We start from the raw sequence: 24,107 nt of genomic DNA on the forward strand, positions 1-24,107 counted from the left end.
GGGTGTCTGGGGGGAGCTGGGTGTCTGGGGGGAGCTGGGTGTGTGGGGGGAGCTGGTGTCTGGGGGGAGCTGGGTGTGTGGGGGAGCTGGGTGTCTGGGGGGAGCTGGGTGTCTGGGGGGAGCTGGGTGTGTGGGGGAGCTGGGTGTGTGGGGGAGCTGGGTGTCTGGGGGGAGCTGGGTGTGTGGGGGAGCTGGGTGTGTGGGGGAGCTGGGTGTCTGGGGGGAGCTGGGTGTCTGGGGGGAGCTGGGTGTGTGGGGGAGCTGGGTGTCTGGGGGGAGCTGGGTGTCTGGGGGAAGCTGGGTGTCTGGGGGGAGCTGGGTGTCTGGGGGGAGCTGGGTGTCTGGGGGGAGCTGGGTGTCTGGGGGGCCTAGGAGGAGCTTGGAGGCCTGAGGGGAGGTGGAGCATCTGGGGGGGTCTGGGTCACTCTACAGGTGTAAGGCTGCAGCAACAGATAGAAGTGCCCAGGGACCCTGTGTCCGGAGACCACCCTGCCCGCCGTCCCCAGAGGTCCCCCTCAGCCTCAGAGGCCTCATGGGTGGGTCCCTGGGCTGGGGGACGCAGGGCGCCGAGCAGGGTCTGGGGGGGCGTGTGGTGGCACTCCTGGTGGGCTCAGGGACAAGGGACATGGCTTCGGCTCTGTCCTGGAGGGGGTGTCGTCGGACCCGGAAGTGCAGGCCCCGTCCTGTGCGGGTGGGGGGCTCCTGGACCCGATCCCCCAAAGCAGAGAGTCAGGCAACCCCAAGGCTGGGCCCCGTGGCCAAGCCCACAAGGCAGGGTGGAGACAGAGGGGACAGGCGCTGAAGGGGAGCCAACCCCCTGACACTGGGGTGCACGGCGGGTGGGGGTCCCCTGAGCCCCAGTGGGAAGCCCCCATCTCCTGGCGGCCACCCTCAGGGACAAGTCCAGGCCCACGGCCTCCTGAGATGCTGCCCCCAGCCCTGCCGGCATGCGGAGGGCGAGGGCGGCGGTCTGCGGTGGGGCGGCGGGCGGCGGGCTAGCAGTTCTTTGGGCTGTTGCGCAGGTTTCGCAGCTCCAGCTGCAGCTGGCGGAGCCGCAGGTCCCGGTGGGCCAGCTCCTCCTTGAGCCGCCGGATCTCGTCCTGCTGCCGGAAGAACATCCGCAGAAGCTGGGGGCGGAGGAAGGGAGGCCTCAGGCCTGGAACTCGGGCCCCCACAGACCCGGCAGCCCCCGCCTCCCTTCCCCCTCCTCCCTCTCCCTCCTCCTCCCTTCCCCTCCTCCCTCTCCTTCCTCCTCCTTTCCCCTCCTCCCTCTCCCTCCTCCTCCCTTCCCCTCCTCCCTCTCCTTCCTCCTCCTTTCCCCTCCTCCCTCTCCTTCCTCCTCCTTTCCCCTCCTCCCTTTCTCTCCTCCCTCCTCCCTTCCCCCTTCCCTTTCATCTCTCCTCCCTTCCCCCTCCTCCTTTTCATCCCTCCTCCCTTCCCCTCCTCCCTCTTCCATTCCCCTCCTCCCTTTCCCCTCCCTTTCTCTCCTCCCTTCCCCTCCTCCCTCCTCCCTCTCCCTCCCTCTGCACCCCCCCCCACCTCGTTCTCTGTCCTGGGCGGGACATTCTCCAGCAGGTCAATGCCATTGACCACCACACTCTTCTTCTCCCTGATCGGTGCCTTGAAGACAATCTTGGAGGACTTCTTGTAGCCTTCCTTTAGAGACATCAGCACGGGATCTAGAAGAGGGTGTGGGGGGAGGAGTGGGTGTAACCGGCCATTCCTGGGGCACCCAGGGGTGGCCTTCTTCATGCTGGCCTCTGGCCAAGAGGCATGCGAGCGAGCGGGGGCCAGGGCAGTGGGCTCGGCCTCTTCCAGGAAGTCTGCCAGGCTTACCTCTGTTGATGCCGCCCAGCCACTCATCAGGGGTCAGAGCAGGCTCTGTGCCTGGAGTCATGGGGTAGATGTCTTCCTGGTAGGAGTCCGACTGTGGGGGGAAGGAAGGGGCGCGTAAACCCCCGCCCTGCTGGCCCCCAGAGCCCCTGCCCCTCTGCCCCGCAGCGCCTGGTGGGCCGGGACCCCACTCACCCTCCGGGGCACGATCATGGAGATGGGTTCCACCAGCCCCTTAAGCGTCACCAGCTTGTAGAAGCGGAAGACCTCGCAGGCTGCCACGTCCAGCCCGTGCTTGGGCATGACCCCTAGGGACAGCGGGCGGCCGTGGGCGCCGGCCCCCAGGGCAGGGACCCGCCAGGGGACACTCGGGCAGCGGCTCAGACAGCCGGGGCGGGAGGCTGTGCGGGGGGGGGGGGGGGGGGGGAATCTCCGGCCTTGCGTGCGAGCTCCCCTGGGGCTAAGCTTGCAGGATGCACTGGTCCCCCCCGCCCCGTCACCAAATAGAAAGGTGGGTCGTGCGCAGCTGCAAGGATATCTACATCTAGTGCCTTCTTTTTATTTGTTTGTTAACGTGGGGTGGGGAGGGAGAGAGAAAGAGAAACGGAACCTCATGCTGGCCTCTGGGATGTCACGGTCACTCCCCCAGGTTGCTGTTTCATTGACTGATTATTCCCTGAGCTCCGGCTGACTGGTGGTGCTGGGGATTGAACCCAGGACCTCGGAGCCTCAGGCGGGAGAGTCTTTTTGCAGAACCTTTCTTGTCTCCCTGGTACCCAGGTAGCTAATCCTTGACAAAAGACTCACTCATTTATTTCATAAAATATATATATGATTACTCTGGGGCTCAGTGCAGGCACTACAAATCCACTGCTAACTGGTGGCCATTATTTCCATTTTACTGGACAGGACAGACAGAAATTTAGAGAGGAGGGGGAGATAGGGAGAGAGAGACAGAGAGACAGAGAGACACCTGTAGACCTGCTTCACCACCTGTGAAGCTTCCCTCCTGCGGGTGGGGACCAGGGGGCTTGAACCGGGATCTTTGTACAGGTCCTTGTGCTTTGTACTATGTGCGCTTAACCTGCTGCACCACCACCTGGACCCCATTTAATAATTAAAAAAAAAAAGCCTTTCTCTTTCTTTCTTTCTTTCTGTTTTAAAATATTTATTTATTTATTCCCCTCTGTTCTCTTTTTGTTATTGATGTCATCGTTGTTGGATAGGACAGAGAGAAATGGAGAGAGGAGGGGAAGACAGAGAGGGGGAGAGAAAGACAGACACCTGCAGACCTGCTTCACCGCCTGTGCAGCGACTCCCCTGCAGGTGGGGAGCCGGGGGCTCGAACCAGGATCCTTAAGCTGGTCCTGTGCTTTGCGCCACGTGCGCTTAACCAGCTGCGCTACCGCCCGACTCCCCTCATTGAGTAATTAAAAAAAAAACTTCTTTAATAATGAGAGAGAGAGAGAGGAAGCAAGGCTGGAGTGTCTCCGGCATACACAGTGCTGGGACTCACTCAGAACCCTACACAGGAGCCCTGCACTCCCCCGTCAGTTAAAGATGGGTTTATTAGGGCGGCAGAGATAGCAAGGTGGTGACGAAAAAAGACTTTCCTGGGGCCAGGTGGTGGCGTACCCGCGTTTGAGCCCCCGGTCCCCACCTGCAGGGGGAAAGCTTCACGAGTGGTGGAGCAGGACTGCAGATGCCTCTCTGTCACTATAACTCCCCCTTCCCTCTTGATTTCTGGTGTCTCTATCCAATAAATAAATAAAGATGAATAATAATAATGTTTTTTGTCTGCAGCTCTGAGGTCCCAGGTTCAGCCCCCAGCACCACCGTCATCCAGAGCTGAGCAGGGCTCTCATCTCTCTATATCTCTCATAAAGCAAAATAAAATGAATTCTTCCTCTCCTGGGTTATCTCTGGGACTTAGTGCCGGCACTATGAATCCCTTGCTCCGGGAGGCCATTTTTCCATTTTATTGGATAGGACTGAGAGAAACTGAGAGAGGAAGGGGAGATACAGAGGGAGGGAGAAAGAGAGACACCTGCAGACCTGCTTTGCCACATGTGAAGTGACGCCCCCACTCAGGTGGGGAGCCGGGGGCTTGAACCTGGGTCCTGTGCAGGTCCGTGTGCCTCGTGCCATGTGCACTTAAGCAGGTGCACCACTGCCCGGCCCCAGAGGCGTCCCATATTTTAAAAAGGAGCTGACCAGTGCTCTGGCAAAACCGAGTTTCTTTCTACAGGAGAATTTCTGGGGGGAGGCAGAGGGCCCCGGGGCAGAGCAAATTCTCTCCTCTGCCGAGGGGCTGCTGCGAGCCGGTGCAGCTGGGGAGGGGGTTGCAGGTCTGCAGGTCAGCTGGGCGCAGTGAGGAGTGAGGGAGCCTCCCTTACCGAGGCCTTTCTGCGGGGCCGGCGAGCGGAACTCCATGAGGTAGCTGAGGTAGGGCTTCTCCGCGCTGATCTCGTAGTAACGGATGTTCCCGTCTCCCTGCGGGGCGAGGGGAGGCCGCGGAGGAGACCACCCCTCGCCCCTCCCCACCTGTGCCCCGAGCTGGTCACTAGAGCGGGCAGGCCTGGGCCCGGGCTTGGTGGCGGAGGTGGTGATGGCAGAAGGTGGTGAGGGAGTGATGGGGTGGTTGGTGGAGGGGATGTGGCGATGTTTCTGATGTGATGGTGGAGGCCACGGTGGTGGAGGGGACGGTGGTGATGGCGGAAGGCATCATGGGTCATGGTGGTGGAGGGGATGGGGGTGGTGATGTGATGGTGGAGGTGACGGCTGCGGTGGCCCTGGGGTGTGTGACACCTTTGGAGCAGACGGCCCTCGGACACCTGCCGCTGTTGTTGACCCGGAGTTGAGGTCCCGGGAGGGGCCGGTCAGGGAAAGGCAGAGGGCGGAGGGGCAGGCACGGGGTGTCGGGGCCCTACCTTCCCCGCCAGGTAGAGCATGTGGGTGTCGGCGTCATAGAAGGGGAACAGGAGCCCCGAGAGCCCGTCTATCTCCTCCTCGATCAGCGGTATGGACAGGTCCTCCTGGGGAGGGGCGGCTCAGCCTGGGGTGCCCCCACACCCAGAAGCCGAGAGACCCGCCCCAGCCCCCCAGGTCCCGGACCCCATCTGACCTGGTTCCAAGACCATGCTCCCACTCCGTCAAGCCCCTCACGGACCCTGACCTGGTCCCCTCCCCGCCCCCCCAGTCCCCTGACCTGGACCCTGTGCCCCAGGCCCCCAGCCCCCTGACCTGGTTCCCTCCAAGCTCCCCAGCCCCCTGACTTATCAATCCCCAGTCCCCTTACCCCCAGCCCCCTGCCCTCGTCCCCCCCAGTCCCTCAGCCCCATGACCTGGTTCTCCTCAGTGCCCCCCCAGCCCAATAGATATGCCCCCCTCAGTCTCCCAGCCCCCAGACCTGGTCCTCCCTGCCCCCTGACCTGGACCCCCCAGTCCCCCCAGCCCCCTGCCCCCTGACGTGGTCCCAGAGAGCAATCTGCCTGGTGTTCCAGCCCCCTGACCTGGTCCCGCCCCCCCCCAGCCCCCCTGTCCCCTGACCTGGTCCCACCCCCCAGCCCCCCCTGCCCCCTGACCTGGTCCCGACCCCCCCAGTCCCCCAGCCCCCTGACCTGGTCCCGGCCCCCCCAGTCCCCCTGCCCCCTGACCTGGTCCCGCCCCCCCAGCCCCCCCTGCCCCCTGACCTGGTCCCACCCCCCAGCCCCCCCTGCCCCCTAACCTGGTCCCGGCCCCCCCAGTCCCCCAGCCCCCTGCCCTGGTCCCGCCCCCCCAGCCCCCCCTGCCCCCTGACCTGGTCCTGGCCCCTCCAGTCCCCCTGCCCCCTGCCCTGGTCCCTCCCAGTCCCTCAGCCCCATGACCTGGTTCTCCTCAGTGACCCCCCCCAGCCCGATACGCCCCCCTCAGTTCCCCAGCCCCCTGAACTGGTCCCAGAGAGCAATCTGCCTCGTGTTCCAGCCCCCTGACCTGGTCCTCCCAGCCCCCTGCCCCCTGACCTGGTCCCAGAGAGCAATCTGCCTGGTGTTCCAGCGCGACACCCCGGTGGTGAGGAGGCGCTTCATGTCCCCCAGGAACACCACCCGGTTCACACGGTGCTTTTTGCAGCTGGCTTCCTGGGGGGGGGAGGTGGGGAGCAGGGGGTGAGTGGAGCTCTGGAGGGGATGGGGGACCCACAGCCTCACCCTGGCTGCACCCTGAAACCGTGTGTGTGCTCTTATTCTGGAGACTGTCTTTGATGAGAACAATTTGTTTTCTTTTTGGACAGAGACAGAGAGAAAGTGAGAGGGGAGACAGAGACAGAGAGACACGAGAAACAAAGACACTGGCAGCCCTACTTCACCGCTCGTGAAGCTTCCCCACGGCAGGTGGAGACTGGGGGCCTGAGCCTCAGTCCTCGTGCTCCAAGGGGTGTGCCACCACCCGGCTCAGCAGATGGTATTTAAAGAGATTCCTTTGTATTTCTGTTGAGAGCGAGAGAGAGAGAGATGGAACCAGAGCCCCACTCTGGCACAGGTGGCTGAGGACAGACCAGGAGCCTTGGGCATGCAAGTCCTGTGGCCTGCCAGCTGAGCTACCTCCCAGGACCCCACACAGAATATCATTTACTTATTTAAATATTATTTATCTTATTATTATTATTAATAATAATTATTTTAACAAGAGCCCTGCTCAGCTCTGGCTTATGGTGGTGTGGGGGATTGAACCTGGGACTTTGGAGCCTCAGGCATGAGAATCTCTTTGCAGAACTATGATGCTGTCTACCCTCTGCCCCAGAGGATTTTATTTATTTATTCACTTATTTATTGCCTCCAGGGTTATCTCTGGGGCTCTATGCTGGCACTACAAATCCACCATTCTTTGTGGCCAGTTTTTCCATTTTATTGGATAGGACAGAGAGAAATTGAGAGAGGAGGGGAGACAGAGAGGGAGAGAGAGAGACCTGCAGACCTGCTTCACCACTTGTGAAGCAACCCCCACTGCAGGTGGGGAGCGGGGGCTTGAACCCGGGTCTTTGCTCTTGGTACTGTGTGCCCCTCACCAGGTGCGCCGCCGCCCTCATCTCTTTCCTTTTCCCTCTTTGCTGAGCGGGGGCCTCGGGTGGGTGACATCGCGTTCAGAGGCCCTTCACCATTCAGAGCTGTTTTGTCCCCTGCCCCTGGGCCCAACTGCCGGCCGAGAGTCCCCTCCAGGGTGAGGTGGGGCGGGGGGCGGGCCTCCACGGAGGGTGGCCCCATCTCAGCACAGACGGAGCTGTGACTGGAGCTGTGACTGGACGCTGGTTGGCGCCAGAGACGCCTTCCCCCAAAAGCCACTTAAGGTGCTGGGACTCAGTGATTGCAGCCTGAGGCCCCGGGGACTTTCTGGGTTAGTCCCAGAAGCTTCTAGGTGACCCTAACTCAGGCAGGAGCCTCTGCCACCTTCTCGGTGCCACTGGCGTCCTGCCTCACAGTCAGGACCGAGCACACTCGGAGCCACGAGCTGCGGCCCTTCCTGGCAGGGATCCCAGGTTCAGTCCCTGGCACCACCAGTAGCCAAAGTGGGTCTGTGCTCAGGTGAATAAGATAAACACATACAGGGACCGGGCGGTGGCACACCCGGCTGAGCACATGTCACCAAGCACAAGGGCCTGGGTTCAAGCCCCCAGTCCCCACTTTGCAAGCGGTAAAGCGGTGCTGCAGGTGTCTCTCTCCCTCTGTCTCTCCCTCTTCTCTCTTGACTTGTCTGCCCTATCAAATAACTAAATTCGATAGTTAAAAATAGGGGAGTCGGGCAGTAGCGCAGCGGGTTAAGCGCAGGTGGCGCAAAGCACAAGGACCGGCGTAAGGATCCCGGTTCGAGCCCCCAGCTTCCCACCTGCAGGGGAGTCGCTTCACAGGCGGTGAGGCAGGTCTGCAGGTGTCTGTCTTTCTCTCCCCCTCTCTGTCTTCCCCTCCCCTCTCCATTTCTCTCTGTCCTGTCCAACAACAAGGACATCATCAACAACAATAACTACAATAAAACAAGGGCAACAAAATGGAATAAATAATTAAAATAAATAATTAACAAATAACTTCAGAGGAAGAGGCTTTCAGGTCCTGGTGCGGATGGTGGAGGAGGACCTGGGCTGGGCGTGGGGAGTGTTGTGCAGAATCTGAGAGATGTGACACAGACACCAACAACTGTATTGACTGTCAGCCACTAGCCCCAATTAAAAAATGAAAACGATCAAAAATCAGCTGCATAAAAAGCAAACTCGGGGTTCAGCCGGCACCATCGTCCCCCTGGAACCACGGGCTCTGGCCCCAAGCAGGTGACCGGGCAGTGTGACCTAGTCTCCATCTGTTCCTACAGTGGGGTGTGGGGACACAGGGCTCCCATCCTGCCGGGGGCCATCCCCTCATGTCCTGGAGCAGGTCAGCAGAGAGGGGGTGTTGGGGCCTCACACCGGTGCCGGGCGGGGGCGAGAGCGGGGCTGAGCCTCCTCCTCCAGGCAGCCCACCAGGCTCACCTGCAGCACGCGGCCGGAGCGGGGCTCGATGACCCGCAGCTTCTTGTCCTTGCACGCGGTGGTGAGCAGGCTGCCGTCCGTGTTGAAGGACATGCAGAGGATGACGTCCGAGTGGCAGTCGATCATCTTCACTGGCTCCCCTATGTCCAGGTTCCAGATGAGGACCTGAGGGCATAGCACAGGGGCGTGGCGTGGGCCACCAGCCGAGGGGCCACTGGGAGCCGTGCCCTCAGGGCCAGGGGCCTCCTGACTCGGCTGCCTGTCACCGAACCCTGGCCCTGGGCCGGGCAGCTGCACCTGGCCACCCTGGGGGCCTGCAGGGTGGGGGCTGGCAGGGGCTGACGGGCAGCTCTCCGGCCCAACGGAGCCTGGGCTCAGCCCTGTGGACCCGGGAATGACACACAGGCCACTCAGCCGTCTGCAGGAATGAACGAGTGAATGAGTGGATGAGTGGATGGATGATGAAGGGATGACTAATGGAAGGGATGACCAAATAGATGAATAAACAAGTGGCTGCATGAAGAAGTAGGTGGATGGATGGATGGACAGATGGATGGATGGACAGAAGAATGGATGGATGGACAGAAGAATGGATGGATGGATGGATGGATGGATGGATGGGTGGGTGGGTGGGTGGATGGATGGATGGATGGATGGATGGACGGACGGGTGGATGGCTGCAGGAGTGAACAAATGGGCGAATGAAGGGATGTCTGCAAGCATTAATGAATGGGTGAGTGGACAGATCAACAGACGGATAAATGAATGCAGGAGTAAGCAAATGGACAAGTAGATGGATGGATAAGTAAATGGGTGAGTGAATGATGAGTGAATGAATAAGTGAATTAATGGATGAAGAAATAAGTGCAGACGTAAACAGACGAGTGGATGGATGGATGAGTGCAGGAATGACTGAATGAGCAAACAGATGGGTAAGTGAGTGGGTGAGTGGGTAGATGGATGAATACCTACTTGAACAAATAAAGTCAGGATGAAAAGGGGGCTGGGTGGTAGCACTGCGGGTTAAGCGCATGTGGCACAAAGTGCAAGGACCAGCCTAAGGATCCCGGTTCGAGCCCCCGGCACCTGCAGGGGAGTCGCTTCACAGGCGGTGAAGCAGGTCTGCAGGTGTCTGTCTTTCTCTCCCCCTCTCTGCCTCCCCTCCTCTCTCCATTTCTCTATCCTATTCAATAACAATAACAACAAATAAAAATAATAACTACTACAAGGACAACAACAACAACAAAAAATGGGGCAAGGATGGCTTCCAGGAGCAGTGGATTCGTGGTGCAGGCACCGAGCCCCAGCGATAACCCTGGAGGCAAAAACAACAACTGAAGCATGGAGGAATGCGTGAAAACACGTGAGTGAGTGAGTGAGTGAGTGAGTGAGTGAGTGAGTGAGTGAGTGCGTGAGGGAAGAGGGCGGCCAGTGGTCCACTGGCTGGGGAAGCAGCCCCCCGCCCGCCCCTGCCCGCACACCTTGTAGTCATAGCCGGCGCTGAAGAGGATGTTGTTGGTGGTGGGATGCCACTCGACCAGCCCCACGCGCCGGCTGTGGCCGTGCAGCTCCAGCAGCGCCTCCGTCATGTTACGCTTCAGCCCGCCCGCGGGGACCTCCCAGATGCGCACCTGCGGGGATGGGGTGCTGGGTGGGCAGCGGGGTAGCGCTCCAGGGACTGTGCTGGGTGGGCAGCCGGGAGGCGCTGTGAGGCCCTTTCCCAGGGCCGGCTCCCCGACATCTGCCCGGGGGCGACTGGCACCCCGAGGGAACCCTGAAGGCTTTCTCTCCCGCAGAGCTTGGGACAATGGCCACTGGCCCTCAGCCCCACAGAAGGTGACGCCAGGGACCCACCAGTCTGTGAACTGCTGCGCCATCCCTCTGGCCCCTGTTAATTTTCCTTTGAAAATATTTATTGCTGGGGCCGGGCAGTGATGCACCTGGTTAAGCGCTGACAATACAGGGCACAAGGACTCGGGTTCAAGCCCCTGGGCTCCCCGGTCTCCACCTGCAGGGGGGAAGCTTTGCGAGTGGTGAAGCAGGGCTGCAGGTGTCTCTCTGTCTCTTTCTTATCTTCCCTTCCCTTCTCAATTTCTGTCTCTATGCAGTAATAAAATGTTAAAACTTTTTAAAATAAAATATTTATTACTAACAAGAGACAAAGAAAGAACTAGGAATCATAATCCTTTTTTTAAAACTTTAAAAATTTTATTTATTTATTTATTTATTTATTTTCCCTTTTGTTGCCCTTGTTTTTTTATTGTTGTTGTAGTGTAGGACAGAGAGAAATGGAGAGGGGAGGGGAAGACAGAGAGGGGGAGAGAAAGACAGACACCTGCAGACCTGCTTCACCGCCTGTGAAGTGACTCCCCTGCAGGTGGGGAGCCGGGGGCTCGAACTGGTATCCTTACATTGGTCCTTATGCTTTGCACCAAGTGCATTAACCCGCTGTGCTACCGCCCGACTCCTGGAATCATAATTCTTCCTACAAGATATTTTTTTTCCCCAGAGCACTGCTTGGCTCTGGTTTATGGTGGTGTGTGGATGAAACCTGAGACTTTGGAGCCTCAGGCACGGCAGTCTTTTTGCAGAATGGTTATGCTATCTACCCTCACCCCCTTTACAAGATTTGTTATCTATTCATGAGAGACAGCGAGAGAGAGAGAGAGAGAGAGAGAGAGAGAGAGAGGGACCCCAGCATCACTCTGACACATGCAATGCCAGGGATCGAACTCAGGACCTGACGCCCTTGAGTTGCATCCTTTCCCCCGAGGACTACAATGCTGGCGATGTCATCATGGCCACCCGTGCTGTTATCGTCACCAGATGGTGGAAAGGAGTGAGAGTTCGCCTGAGCACATGTGAGGACACCTGGAAATGACTCTCCTGAAATTCCGAGCCCCATCCTTGCCAGCCAGGAGAAAAACAGGAAAAACAGCCCCAAGATCCTGAGATATGGAGACGCCACTCACAGCCTTCTCAAATAGCCATCTGGAGGGAAGGGGGGGGGGCTCCTGCTGGCGGCAGCTCAGGGACCTGCGGATTCAATCAGTGCGGAGTGGGATGGGGGTGGGGGCTGCAGAAACCCAGCTGCTCTTCTGGGGACGATTTGGCACTATTCCCTAGGAACCAGAAAAACACGTCTGTTGCACTTTGACCTTGTCACTTCACTCTGACAATCACACGGAATCAGGCGTCACCACGCAGGAAGATGTCACTGCAGCACGGAGACCTCGGACCCACACTCATTAAGGAAGCAATCTCCCTGGCAACTCCAGGTGGAGTATGAGCACTGTGACCTGCCTGAAGACCATGAAGCACCAGGGGAAGCCCATGAGGAAAGCCACAGACAGGCCTCTCAGGCTGAAGCTGCAGGGCTGGGAGCCAGGGGTCCCCCTGTGGGAACTCATTTCAGTTTTTTTTAATTTCTTTTTTTATTTCTTTATTTTTTACCAGAGCACTGCTCAGCTCTGGCTTATGGCGGTGTGGGGGGATTGATGTTGTTCGTTGTTGGACAGGACAGAGAGACATGGAGAGAGGAGGGGCAGACAGAGAGGGGGAGAGAAAGACAGACGCCTGCTAGAGACAATCAGGACTTGAGAGGGAAGGGGGGCTGGGCAGTGGCGCAGCAAGTTAATCGCACGTGGCACAAAGCGCAAAGACCCGCGCAAGGATCTTGGTTCGAGCCCCCGGCTCCCCACCTGCAGGAGGGTCACTTCACAAGTGGTGAAGCAGGCCTGCCGATGTCTGTCTTACTCCCCCCCCGTCTCCCCCTCCTCTCTCAGTTTGTCTCTATCCTGTCCAGTAAAATGGCCGCCAGGAGCAGTAGATTGGTAGCGCCAGCACTGAGCCCCAGGGACAACCCTGGAGACAAAAAAAAGGGGGGGAGGGGGAGACAGAGAGGGAGAGAGACAGAGACACCTGCAGCCCTGCTTCACCCCTCGCAAAGCTTCCCCTGCAGGTGGGGGCCAGGGACACAAACATTGTACAGTAAGAATAAGACAGAAGTTTTAAAAACAAGATTCCTTCCTTCCTTCCTTCCTTCCTTCCTTCCTTCCTTCCTTCCTTCCTTCCTTCCTTCCTTCCTTCCTTCCTTCCCTCCTGCCTCCAGGGTTAACACTGGGGCTCAGTGCCTGCACTACAAATCCACTGCTCCTGGAAGCCATTTTTTCCAATTTTTGTTGCCTTTGTTGTTGTTATTGTTATTGTTGTCATTGCTATTGTTGGATAGGACAGAGAGAAGTCGAGAGAGGAGGTGACAGAGAGGGGGAGAGAAAGACAGACACCTGCAGACCTGCTTCACCGCCTGTGAAGCGACTCCCCTGCAGGTGGGGAGCTGGGGGCTCGAACCGGGATCCTTACGCCGGTCCTTGTGCTTCATACTAACTTAACCTGCTGCGCTACCGCCTGGCACCCAAGATTCCTTTCTTAAGTTGGCAAGAGAGAGGCTGGAGGACCACTAGCTGTGCTGTGCCCGCAGTCACTGGCTTGGCCCTGGCCACAGGAACTTCCTTGAGAAAGTACTGCTGACGGGGGAGGGCTTAATGCCGGCCCCTCTGCCCTGGCTGGGATGGCCTGTGGGTATTCCCGATCTCCTGCTCAGCCCCCCTACTCCCACCCGGCCCTGTGTGGTGGTGACAGCAGGGACCCCACATGGCTTGCAGTGAGGTCTGGTCTAGGGATTGCTGGACATCGGGCTAATCCAGCTGATACTTAGACATCTGGGTTGCTATAGTGTCTCTCTCTGCCTCTGCCTCTGCCTCTCCCTCCCCCTCTCCCTCTCCCTCTCCCTCTGCCTCTGCCTCTCCCTCCCCCTCCCCCTCTCCCCTCTCACCTCTCCCTCTCCCCCCTCTCTCTCCCTCTTCCCTCTTCCCTCTCCCTCTGCCTCTCCCTCTCCCTCTCCCTCTCCCTCTGCCTCTCCCTCTTCCCTCTCCCTCTCCCTCTGCCTCTCCCTCCCCCTCCCCCTCTCCCCTCTCACCTCTCCCTCTCCCCCCCTCTCTCTCCCTCTCCCTCTCCCTCTCCCTCTGCCTCTCCCTCTCCCTCTCCCTCTCCCTCTCCCTCTCCCTCTCCCTCTCCCTCTCCCTCTCCCTCTGCCTCTCCCTCTTCCCTCTCCCTCTCCCTCTGCCTCTCCCTCTCCCTCTCCCTCTCCCTCTTCCCTCTCCCTCTCCCTCCCCCTCTCCCTCTTCCTATCTCTCTCTCTTTTCCTGGTTCTCTATTTGAATGAAAAAGCAGCTTGGAGCAGTGAAATTCAGTGCAAGTCTCTAGCTCTTCCACCAGAATAATTAGAGGACACACAGTCCCTGTCCCCCTGCTGGGGAGGTGACCCTCGCTGAGAGGAGGGGACACATGTGAGTTAGAAACACCTTCCTCCTCCCCCTGCGCCCCTCTGCCCCCACGCACACCCCTCCCTTTCACTCTGAAGCTGCTCTCCTGTGGCTCTTCACACAGCCCTCAGTGTCTCTTCTTGCACAAGGTCCTGACTCCTCCCTCCCTTCCTTCTTCCTTCCTTCCTTCCTTCCTTCCTTCCTTCCTTCCTTCTCTCTCTCTCTCTCTTTTTTTTGCACTTCCAGGGCTATCACTGGGGCTCACTGCGGCTCCAGACAGACTATGACCCACATTGTCAACGACTGCCGCCTCTCCAGATTCAAAGGAGGGCTCGAAACTTGACATCAGGCTCAGCCTGACGCTGTTGACTGGCTGCGGAAGAAGGGCAAACGCTAGAAGAAGAAGAAGCTGGGGCTCAATTTTCCTTACTGGACAGGACAGAGAGAAATCTAGAGGGAAGGAGGAGGTTGAGAGGGAGAGAGGCAGAGAGACACTTGCAGCCCTGCTTCACCACTCATGAAGCTCCCCCCCCTGCAGTTGGGGACCGGGGGCTTGAACCTGGACCCTTGCACTTTGTACTATGTGTGCTTAAACCAGGTGTGCCACTCCAGGTCCTTCCCTTCCTTTCCTTTTCCCTGCAGCTCTGGAGGATGAACTGAGGAGGAGACAGAACCACCAGTGGGGCTGCTCCTCCAGCCACAGCCATGAGCTTCCCTGGTGCTCACCAGGCTGCTCCCTGCGGTGCTGGGGCTCACACCCAGGACGCATGAGTGGGAAGGCCTGTGCTCTACCATGAACCGCCCACCTCAGAGACCTCAGCCGTGGACGCAGTCTCACTCCTCAGACCCCCCCTCCCACACACACGGCCTGTGCCGGGGGCAAGGAGGAGCCGGGGCTCACAGTGGACTCCTTCAGCTGGGAACAGAAGGTGCTGGGGGACAAGGAGGAGGTGGCCGCAGTCCAGCAGGAACATGGCGCTCTGGAAGGGAGGGTGAGGAGGGGGCCTGGGACAGCCCTGGCCCCAGGTTAACCCCGGGGGCTCTCCATCCCAAGGCTGAGGCTCAGCCCCTCCCAGGTCACGATCACATCTGAGGGGATAGACGCCACCAGGCCAGGCCCCGGCGGGCCTTTCCACCCACACACTTGCTCTGGGCAGTGCCCACCTGGGCCCAGGGAAGGGGACACACGCTGGGGTGTGGCGAAGCAGGGGCCTCACCGGCCTGGCTGCTGCTCTTCTGGGGTGAGTGTGAGTGTGCAAGTATGTGAATGTGTGTGACCATGCCTGTGTGTGTGTGTCTGTGTGAGCATGTGTGTGTATATGTGTGTGTGTGTCTGTGTGAGCATGTGTGTGTGTGTGAGTGTGTGTGTGTCTGTGTGAGTATGTGTGTGTGCCTGTGTGTGTGTGAGTGTGTGTGTGTGTCTGTGTGAGTGTGTGTGCCTCTGTGTGTGTGTGAGTGTGTGTGTATGTGTGTGTGTGTCTGTGTGAGTGTGTGTGTGTGTGTGCCTGTGTGTGTGTGTCTGTGTGAGTGTGTGTGTGTGCCTGTGTGTGTGTGTGAGTGTGTCTGTGTGAGCGTGTGTGTGCCTGTGTGTGTGTCTGTGTGAGCGTGTGTGTGCCTGTGTGAGCGTGTGTGTGTGTGCCTGTGTGTGTGTGTGTCTGTGTGAGCGTGTGTGTGCCTGTGTGTGTGCCTGTGTGTGTGTCTGTGTGAGCGTGTGTGTGCCTGTGTGAGCGTGTGTGTGCCTGTGTGTGTGTGTGTGAGAGAGAGAGAGAGAGAGAGAGAGAGAGAGTGGAGGAGGCTGGCAGTGGCTTCCGGAGACTGATATGGCCCGTCCTGCCTCAGCTCTGCCAGGAGAACAGGGCATGGGGACAACGCAAGGACAAAAGCCAGGAAAGCTGCTGAGCTCAGCCCGGGGAGGGGTGTCCTCCCCTGCCTCTCTCCTCCTCCTCTTGCTGTCACAGCAGCAACTATAAAAAGCCCAGAGCCTGGCCTCCACAATGGGTGACGTCACCCAGCGCAGGGAGAGCACAGGGCTCAGGCCCACCCACCCTACATGCACCCCCGAAAGGGCTGGGGGTGCTGGACTGCCCTGGGGCTGGGGTGCCCTCACCCCGAAGGTGGGGGGAGGTGGCGGGGAGGCTGACTCTGAGCTGCTGGGGGGTTGTGGCAGGGGGTTCTGGGGCAGGAGCTGGAGGCCGGGGGGTCCTCAGAATGTTTCGGAGGCCAGTGGAGGGTAAGGGGAGGCGTGTTCTGCTCAGGGGGGGAGGTCAGCTGGGGGAGGGGGCTCCTGAAACTGGAGCTGGTGACAGCTGACCTCCCCAGGGACAGGTGGAGTCTGCCTGGACCCTCCCTCCATTATCTACCTGCATCCATCTCCCTCCATCATCTTGCTCCCTCCATCATCTCCCTGTATCCATCTCCCTCCCTCCATCTCCCTCCATCATCTCCCTCTATTCAGCTCCCTCCAGCCATCCATCTCCCTCCCTCCCTCCATCTCCCTCCCTCTCTCCATCTCCCTCCATCATCTCCCTCCATCATCTCCCTCCATCCATCTCCTTCCAACCCTCCTTCTCCCTCCCACCCTCCATCTCCCTCCCTCCATCCATCTCCCTCCCTCCATCCATCTCCTTCCATCCATCTCCCTCCATCCATCCATCTCCCTCCCTGCATCCATCTCCCTCCCTGCATCCATCTCCCTCCCTGCATCCATCTCCCTCAAATCGTCTCCCTCCATCATCTCCCTCCATCTCCCTCCATCATCTCCCTGCATCATCTCCTTCCAGCATCTCCCTCCATCATCTCCCTGCATCATCTCCCTGCATCATCTCCCTCCATCATCTCCCTGCATCATCTCCCTCCGTCATCTCCCTGCATCATCTCCCCCTATAATCTCCCTTCATCATCTCCCTCTGTCATCTCCCTCCATCTCCCTGCATCATCTCCCTGCATCATCTCCCTCCATCATCTCCCTGCATCATCTCCCCCCATAATCTCCCTTCATCATCTCCCTCCGTCATCTCCCTGCATCATCTCCCTGCATCATCTCTCCCCATAATCTCCCTCCATCATCTCCCTGCATCACCTCCCCCCATAATCTCCCTTCATCATCTCCCCCCATAATCTCCCTTCATCATCTCCCTCCGTCATCTCCCTGCATCATCTCCCTGCATCATCTCCCTGCATCATCTCCCTGCATCATCTCCCTCCGTCATCTCCCTGCATCATCTCCCTTCATCATCTCCCTCCGTCATCTCCCTGCATCATCTCTCTGCATCATCTCCCTCCATCATCTCCCTGCATCATCTTTCCCCATAATCTCCCTCCATCTCCCTGCATCATCTCCCTGCATCATCTCCCTCCGTCATCTCCATGCATCATCTCCCTCCATCATCTCCCTGCATCATCTCCCTCCACCATCTCCCTCCATCATCTCCCTCTATCATTTCCCTCCATCATCTCCCTCCACCTCCCTGCATCATCTCCCTCCATCTCCCTGCATCATCTCCCTGCATCATCTCTCTGCATCATCTCCCTGCATCATTTCCCTGCATCATCTCCCTGCATCATCTCCCTCCATCATCTCCCTGCATCATCTCCCTCCACCTCCCTGCATCATCTCCCTGCATCATCTCCCTGCATCATCTCCCTGCGTCATCTCCCTGCGTCATCTCCCTGCGTCATCTCCCTGTGTCATCTCCCTGCATCATCTCCCTCCATCATCTCCCTCCATCATCTCCCTCCATCTCCCTGCATCATCTCCCTCCATCTCCCTGCATCATCTCCATCTCCCTCTATCATCTCTCTGCATCTCCCTACATCATCTCCCTGCATCATCTCCCCCCCCCCACTGCTCCTCTCCCTTTCCCCAGTAAGAGACAGACCTGTGTACAGGGGTTCTGGGCCACCAGGTAGGTTCTGGGACAAGTCCCAGGGGCTGGCAGCAACCCCCACCCTGGTCACTATTTCTCTTTAAAATTAAGGAGGCAGGAAGCAAAATTGAGGCTTCCTCAATTTTGAAATTTTGCCTCAATTTTGAAATTTGTGGTAAAGTTTTTCCTCCCAGTGTTGGGGGCTTGGACCTGCACAATTCCACCATTCCCTGGCCACATTCTTCATCATTTTATGTCCTATATATGTGAGAGGGAAGAGGCCATAGCTCTGGTATACTGTCCATGGAGCTTCCCCTGGTGCTGCAATGCTCCCATGTGGTACCAGGACTTGGACCCAGGACTGTGCATGTGACAAGGTGCACATTCTACTGGTGAGCTGTCTCCCAACTCCCCACCCCCCTCCCTGTCCCACTCAACTTTATTTTCTATTTTGAGGGAAAGACACACTGAAGCTCCCTGCTGCTTTTACAGCGCTAAGGCTCGAACCCAGGTCCTTGAGCATGACAAGGTGCAGCCTCCACCCACTGAGCTTCCTCTGGGTCACGGCGGCTCCTTCCTCTCCTCCCTAATGCCTTGCTCATGGAGCCTGAAGCACAGTCCCCTCCTGTTTACCCCCAACGAGGCAGAGAAGCTAAGGGTTAACTTCCTGAGAGGGGCTGGGTGGGCACCTGGTAGAGAGACATGTTACCATGACCAAGGACCCGGGTTCAAGCCCCTGGTCCCCACCTGCAGGGCTGCAGGTGTCTGTCTCTCTCTTTCTCTTTAAAGATTCTTTTTCCTTACCATGCAGGATTAAAAAAAAAAAAGCTTTATTCACTGGACAGCCAGAAATAGAAAGGGAAGGCGAGACAGGGACAGAGACCCTGCAGCCCCCTTCACCACTCATGAAGCTGCTCCTGCAGGTGGGGACTGGGGCTCGAACCAGGGTCCTTGTGTTTTGTAACGTGCACTCAACCAGGTGCGCCACCACTGGCCCCTCTTTTTTTCTTATTGCCCCCTTCCCCTAGATTTCTGTCACTAGCCAATAAAGTAAAAGTAAATAAAAGTGGTAGCGCAGCGGGTTAAGCGCACGTGGCGCAAAGCGCAAGGACCGCATAGGATCCCAGTTTGAGCCCCTGGCTCCCCACCTGCAGGGGAGTCGCTTCCCAGGCGGTGAAGCAGGTCTGCAGGTGTCTGTCTTTCTCTCCCCTCTCTGTCTTCCTCTCCTCTCTCCATTTCTCTCTGTCCTATCTAAGATGACATCAATAACAACAACAACAATAATAACTACAACAATAAAACAACAAGGGCCACAAAAGGGAATAAGTAAATAAATATAAATAAAGTTTAAAAATTTGAAAAAAGATGGTCCAGGAGGTGGCACAGTGGATAAAGCATTGGACTTTCAACCATGAGGTCTCAAGTTCAATTCCTGGCAGCACATGTACCAGGGTGAGATATCTGGTTCTTTCTCTCTCTCCTATCTTTCTCATGAATAAATAAATTCTTTAAAACATTTTTGAAAAAAGAACCCACTATCCCACAAAAATTTTTTCAAGAGGGTTGACTTCTTAGCTGAGGAACAAAATTGTAGCTGGTGACAACCCCTCCTCTTCTGGGAATAATTGGGGCTTCCTGGGAATCTGCTCCTTCTGCCCCAGAGTCCACTGATAACCCAAACAAACTGTACTCTCTCTATACAGAAGAAGGGGGAAAATCACCTGGGGAGCCTGTGGCTGTGAGTGACTGCGGGAAGGCTGGTGAGCCTGTATAGGGACGAGCCCGCCAGGCTGGGGCTCAGATTTTCAGGCACAAGCCTAATTCAAATCAGCAAATACTGGAGAGGCTGTGGGGACAAAGGACATTTTCTCACTGCTGGTGGGAATGTCAGCGGGTCCAGCCCCTGTGGGGAGAGCAGTCTGCAGACTCTCAGATGCTAGAAGTGGACCTGCCCTGTACCCTGCAATCCCTCTCCTGGGGACAGATCCTAAGGATCTCAACACACCCATCCAGAGAGATCTGTGTGCACCTGTGTTCACAGCAGCACAATGTGTAACAGCCACAACCTGGGAGCCACCCAGGGGTCCAACAACAGATGAGTGGCTGAGCAAGCTGTGGTCTATACACACAATGGAATACTACTCAGCTGTTAATGATGAAGTCGGGGCCAGGTGGTGGCGCACCTGGTTAACACACACATTTCAATGCGCAAGGACCCAGGTTCAAGCCCCCAGTCCCCACCTGCAGGAGGAAAGCTTTGCTAGTGGTGAAGCAGGGCTGCAGGTGTCTCTCTGTCTCTCTCCCTCTCTATCACCCCCTCTACTCTTGATTTCTGGCTGTTTCTATGCAGTAAGTAAAGATAATAAAAAAAAATGTAAGAAAAAAAAAAGAATGCTGAAGTCACCTTCTTCACCCCATCTTGGATGGAGCTTGAAGGAATCCTGTGAAGTGAGGTCAGCCAGAAGGAGAAGGAGGAAGATGGGCTGGTCTCACTCATAGGCAGAAGTGGAGAGAAGATCAGAAGGGAAAACACCAAGCAGAACGTGGGCTGGGGTGGGTGTCTTGCCCCAAAGGAAAGGCATCTGGGGCGGGAGGCTTTCTGGTCCTGGTGCTGATGGTGGAGGGGAGAGTGTTTTGTAGAAAACTGAGAAATGGGGGCTGGGTGGCGGTGCACCTGGTGGAGCGCACATGTTACAATATATAAGGACACGGGTTTGAGCCCCCAGTCCCCGCCTGCAGGGGGGAAGCTTTGCAAGTGGTGGAGCAGGGCTGCAGGTGTCTCTCTGTCTCTCTCCCTCTCTATCGCTTCCTTCCTCTCAATTTCTTGCTGCCTATCAATCAATAAATAAAGATAATACAAAAAGAAATGTTACACATGGACCAACAACTGTATTTACTGTCAACTGTAAACCTCAATAAAATTCCTGAATAATTTTTTTTTAATCCAGTGTTGAATAAACGCCGCTTCCTGCACTGAAGTCTCAGTGCGCCCCATCTCTCTGCCTGAGAGCCCAGGGAGCACCCTCAGCTCACCGATGTGTCCTCAGAGCAGGAGGCGATGATGTTGTCAATGAAAGGGTTCCATTTGATGTCCAGCACGTTGCCCTGGTGGCCACAGACCTTGGGGTAGTTGGGCTCAATCCTGCCAGTCTGGAGGGGTGGGGAGGGGAGAGAGAAGGGAGGGTAGACGGGTTAGCTCAGTGGTACCAGGGTGACCTGGAAAGGGCCCCTCTTGTTTTCCAAACAACATTCTTTTATAAAAAGAAAACAACTTGTGGTCCGGGAGGTGGCCCAGTGGATAAAGCACTGGACTCTCAAGCAGGAGGTCCTGAGTTCAATCCCTGGCAGCACATGGACCAGAGTGACGTCTGGCTCTTTCTCCATCTATCCCGCTCATCAATAAGTAAATACATTTTTTAAAAAAAGAAAACAATTTAATCTTATTTATTTATCTCCTCCAGACTTATCGCTGGGGCTCGGTGCCTGCACTACGAATCCACTACTCCTGGAGGCCATTTTTCCCATTTTTGTTGCCCTTGCTGTTGTTGCAGGATAGGACAGAGAGAAATGGAGAGAGGAGGGGAAGACAGAGAGGGGAGAGAAAGACAGACACCTGCAGACCTGCTTCACCACCTGTGAAGCGACTCCCCTGCAGGTGGGGAGCCGGGGGCTTAAACTGGGAGCCTTATACCGGTCCTTGCGCTTTGGGCCATGTGCACTTAACTAGCTGCGCTACCGCCCGACCCCCCCAATTTAATCTTATTTATTTGGGGGTAGGGCACTGCTCAGCTCTGCTGGAAGTTGTTGGCAGGGATCGAACCCGGGGCTTCAGCCTGCAAGTCTGGTGCCCTGCCACCATTCCATCAACGCCATCCCAAATGGGGGAGTTTATCCTGGGGTTTGAAACAGGACTGGGGGATCCCCAAGGATCATGTGTCATCTTCACCTGTGTCCCTGTGTGGGCTCCCGGGTGCTGGACCAAGCTGGGTGCTGGGGCAGTGGGGGCACTGCAGGTACAGACTCAAATGCAGCCTCCCCTGGGGCCCCCGTATCAGACTGGCTTGCACTGATGCAAGCTTCTAGGAGTTTCACACCTGTGAGTGTGTGTATGTGTGTGTGTCTCTGTGAATTTCTGAGTGTGTGTCTTTGTGTGTCTCTGTATGTGTCTCTGTGTGTCTCCTGAGTGTCTCTGTGAGTGTGTGTGTCTCTGTGAGTGTCTGTGTGTCTCTGTGAATTTTTGAGTGTGTGTCTATGAGTGTGAGTGTCTCTCCTGAGAGTGTCTCTGTGAGTGTATCTCTGTGTTTCTCTGAGTGAGGGTGTCTCTGTGAGTGTGCCTCTGAGTGTGAGTGTCTCTGTGAGTGTCTGTGTGTCTCTGTGAATTTCTGAGTGTGTGTGAGTGTGAGTGTCTCTCCTGATAGTGTCTCTGTAAGTGTGCCTCTGAGTGTGAGTGTCTCTGTGAGTGTCTGTGTGTCTCTGTGAATTTCTGAGTGTGTGTCTCTGTGAGTGTGAGTGTCTCTCCTGAGAGTGTCTCTGTGAGTGTGCCTCTGAGTGTGAGTGTCTCTGTGAGTGTCTGTGTGTCTCTGTGAATTTCTGAGTGTGTGTCTCTGTGAGTGTGAGTGTCTCTCCTGAGAGTGTCTCTGTAAGTGTGCCTCTGAGTGTGAGTGTCTCTGTGAGTGTCTGTGTGTCTCTGTGAATTTCTGAGTGTGTGTCTCTGTGAGTGTGTCTGAGTGTGTGAGTGTCTCTCTGAGTGTCTCTGTGTGTCTCTGTGAGTGTGAGTGAGTGTGACCTCGTGCTGCCAGGGGCACTGGGCCTCCACTCCTGAGACAGCCTCTGCGGATTCAGGCTGAAGACATGAGGATTCTATATGAGGCTTCACCCGAGAGAAACCAGAGCACCAGCCGGGACAGGCAGGGCCAGTGCCGGGGATCAAACCCTGGGCCTCCGGTGCAAGACCTGCGCCCACCAGCTGAGCTGCTCCCTGCCGTGGGGGCTGGGCTTGCTTTTCTTTTTCTTTTTCCTGCCAGGTTTATTACGCCGCTATTCTTTTTCTTCTCTCCGCCTCTTCTCTTTCTTTCCTTTCTCTCTCTCTCTCTTTCTTTCTTTCTCTTTCAGTGCTGGCTTATCTGGGACGTTGGAGTCTTAGGCACGAGAGTCTCTGTGCAGAACCATTAGGCTATTCACCCTCAGCCAAATGTTTTGTTTGTTTAATTTTTTCTATATCACAGCCCTGCTCAGCTCTGGCTGATGGCGGTCCTGGGGACTGAACCTGGGACCTCAGAGCCTCAGCAGGAGAGTCTTTTGCAAAACCATGATGCTGTCTTGGTAACATTATGTATTATTATTATTATTTTTTCCCCAGAGCCTTGCTGAGCTCTGGCTGATGGTGGTGCTGAGGATGGAACCTGGGATCTTAGAGCCTCAGGCAGGAGAATATTTTGCAGAACCATTATGTTATCTCCTTAACCCTCTCCCTCCCTCCCTCTCTCTCTCTCTCTGCCTTCCTCCCTCCCTCCCACACACAGTCCTAGGACTTTGCACACATGCTCCCCCTCCACAGAATGGCCTTCTCTGGTCAATTCCCACAATTCTTTCTTTTTTAATTTTAGAGAAGGGAGAGGGGAGCCTCACAGTACTGCTCCAGCACCTGGGGAGCTCCCTGTGCTGTCCGTGGCGTTCCCATGTGGTGCTGGGGTTCCAGTCAGGATCTAGAGTACAGGAAGGCCTGCGCTCTGCTGGGTGAGCTATCTCCAACTCAAAACATCATTTTCAGGGGCTGGGCTGTGACTCACCTAGTCGAGTGCACGTCACTACGCGCAAGGACCAGGGTTCAAGCTCCCGGTCCCCACCTGCAGGGGGAAGCTTCATGAGTGGTGAAGCAGGGCTGCGGGTGTCTCTCTCTCCCTCTCTGTCTCCCCACCCCTCAATCTCTCTCTGTCCTGTCAATAACTAAATGAAATAAAGCAGCACTCACTGTCAGCTTGTCAAAGGCTGATTAATGTTCAGTGGCGCCGGATCAAGCCACCCACATGCAGGGTTCTCTTCTGTCACCGGGCTGTGGCTCAGTGGTGGACCATTTGAATTGCTGGGGGTCCAGCCCCAGGCCGTGACAGCACCCCCCCCCCCCCCCGCCTCAGACCGTGAGTGACAGTTGATGCTTCAGGTCACAGAGCAGGAAGGTGGCTGAAAGTGTGTGTGTGGGGGGCATCACACGACCCCACACCCCTCCGTGTCTCCGGGCTGGGGTGCTGCCAGCTTTCTCTCCTCTGGGGACAGGAGGAGACCCAGGGAGTCCACACAGCGACTTGACCGAGGGGGGTGACAACCAGGTCATCTCCCCCTGTTGCTGTGAGATCCTCACCAAGGGCTCTGCCAGCCCAGCAGAAGGCAGGCGTGGGGGGGGGGGGGGGGACCCAGAACACGCTGATGGGGGAGGGGACATCACGAGTGTTTCTGTCACCGCGTTGGCTGTCTTCCTCCTTACATCACCTTCTGCTCTATTTCCCAATTCCAGTCCGCCTGGTGGAGCTCAGAACAACACCCTCCCCCCAGCCTGGGCAGCTCAGAGGGAGACCAGCTTCCTTTCCTTTCACG

At 57.0% G+C, this 24,107-nt stretch overlaps 1 protein-coding gene across 1 annotated transcript in view; it reads right to left on the reverse strand.

The window, feature by feature from the left end:
• Window positions 1-20,708, reverse strand: part of CORO2B (coronin 2B) — a gene marked incomplete at its 5' end in the record, with an annotated part of 21,646 nt that extends 938 nt beyond the window's left edge. Inside the window, 10 exons of the mRNA XM_060175601.1 lie at window positions 1-1,127; window positions 1,540-1,679; window positions 1,837-1,927; window positions 2,029-2,141; window positions 4,230-4,326; window positions 4,764-4,868; window positions 5,835-5,951; window positions 8,327-8,491; window positions 9,808-9,957; window positions 20,550-20,708. The exon at window positions 1-1,127 is cut by the window's left edge and continues 938 nt beyond it. Coding sequence (XP_060031584.1) covers window positions 996-1,127; window positions 1,540-1,679; window positions 1,837-1,927; window positions 2,029-2,141; window positions 4,230-4,326; window positions 4,764-4,868; window positions 5,835-5,951; window positions 8,327-8,491; window positions 9,808-9,957; window positions 20,550-20,708 — 1,269 coding nt within the window. The remainder of the gene's footprint in view (window positions 1,128-1,539; window positions 1,680-1,836; window positions 1,928-2,028; window positions 2,142-4,229; window positions 4,327-4,763; window positions 4,869-5,834; window positions 5,952-8,326; window positions 8,492-9,807; window positions 9,958-20,549) is intronic.
• Window positions 20,709-24,107: the final 3,399 nt, after the last annotated feature.

This window comes from Erinaceus europaeus, chromosome 16, assembly GCF_950295315.1.
Source record: "Erinaceus europaeus chromosome 16, mEriEur2.1, whole genome shotgun sequence".
Lineage (NCBI taxonomy): Eukaryota > Metazoa > Chordata > Mammalia > Eulipotyphla > Erinaceidae > Erinaceus > Erinaceus europaeus.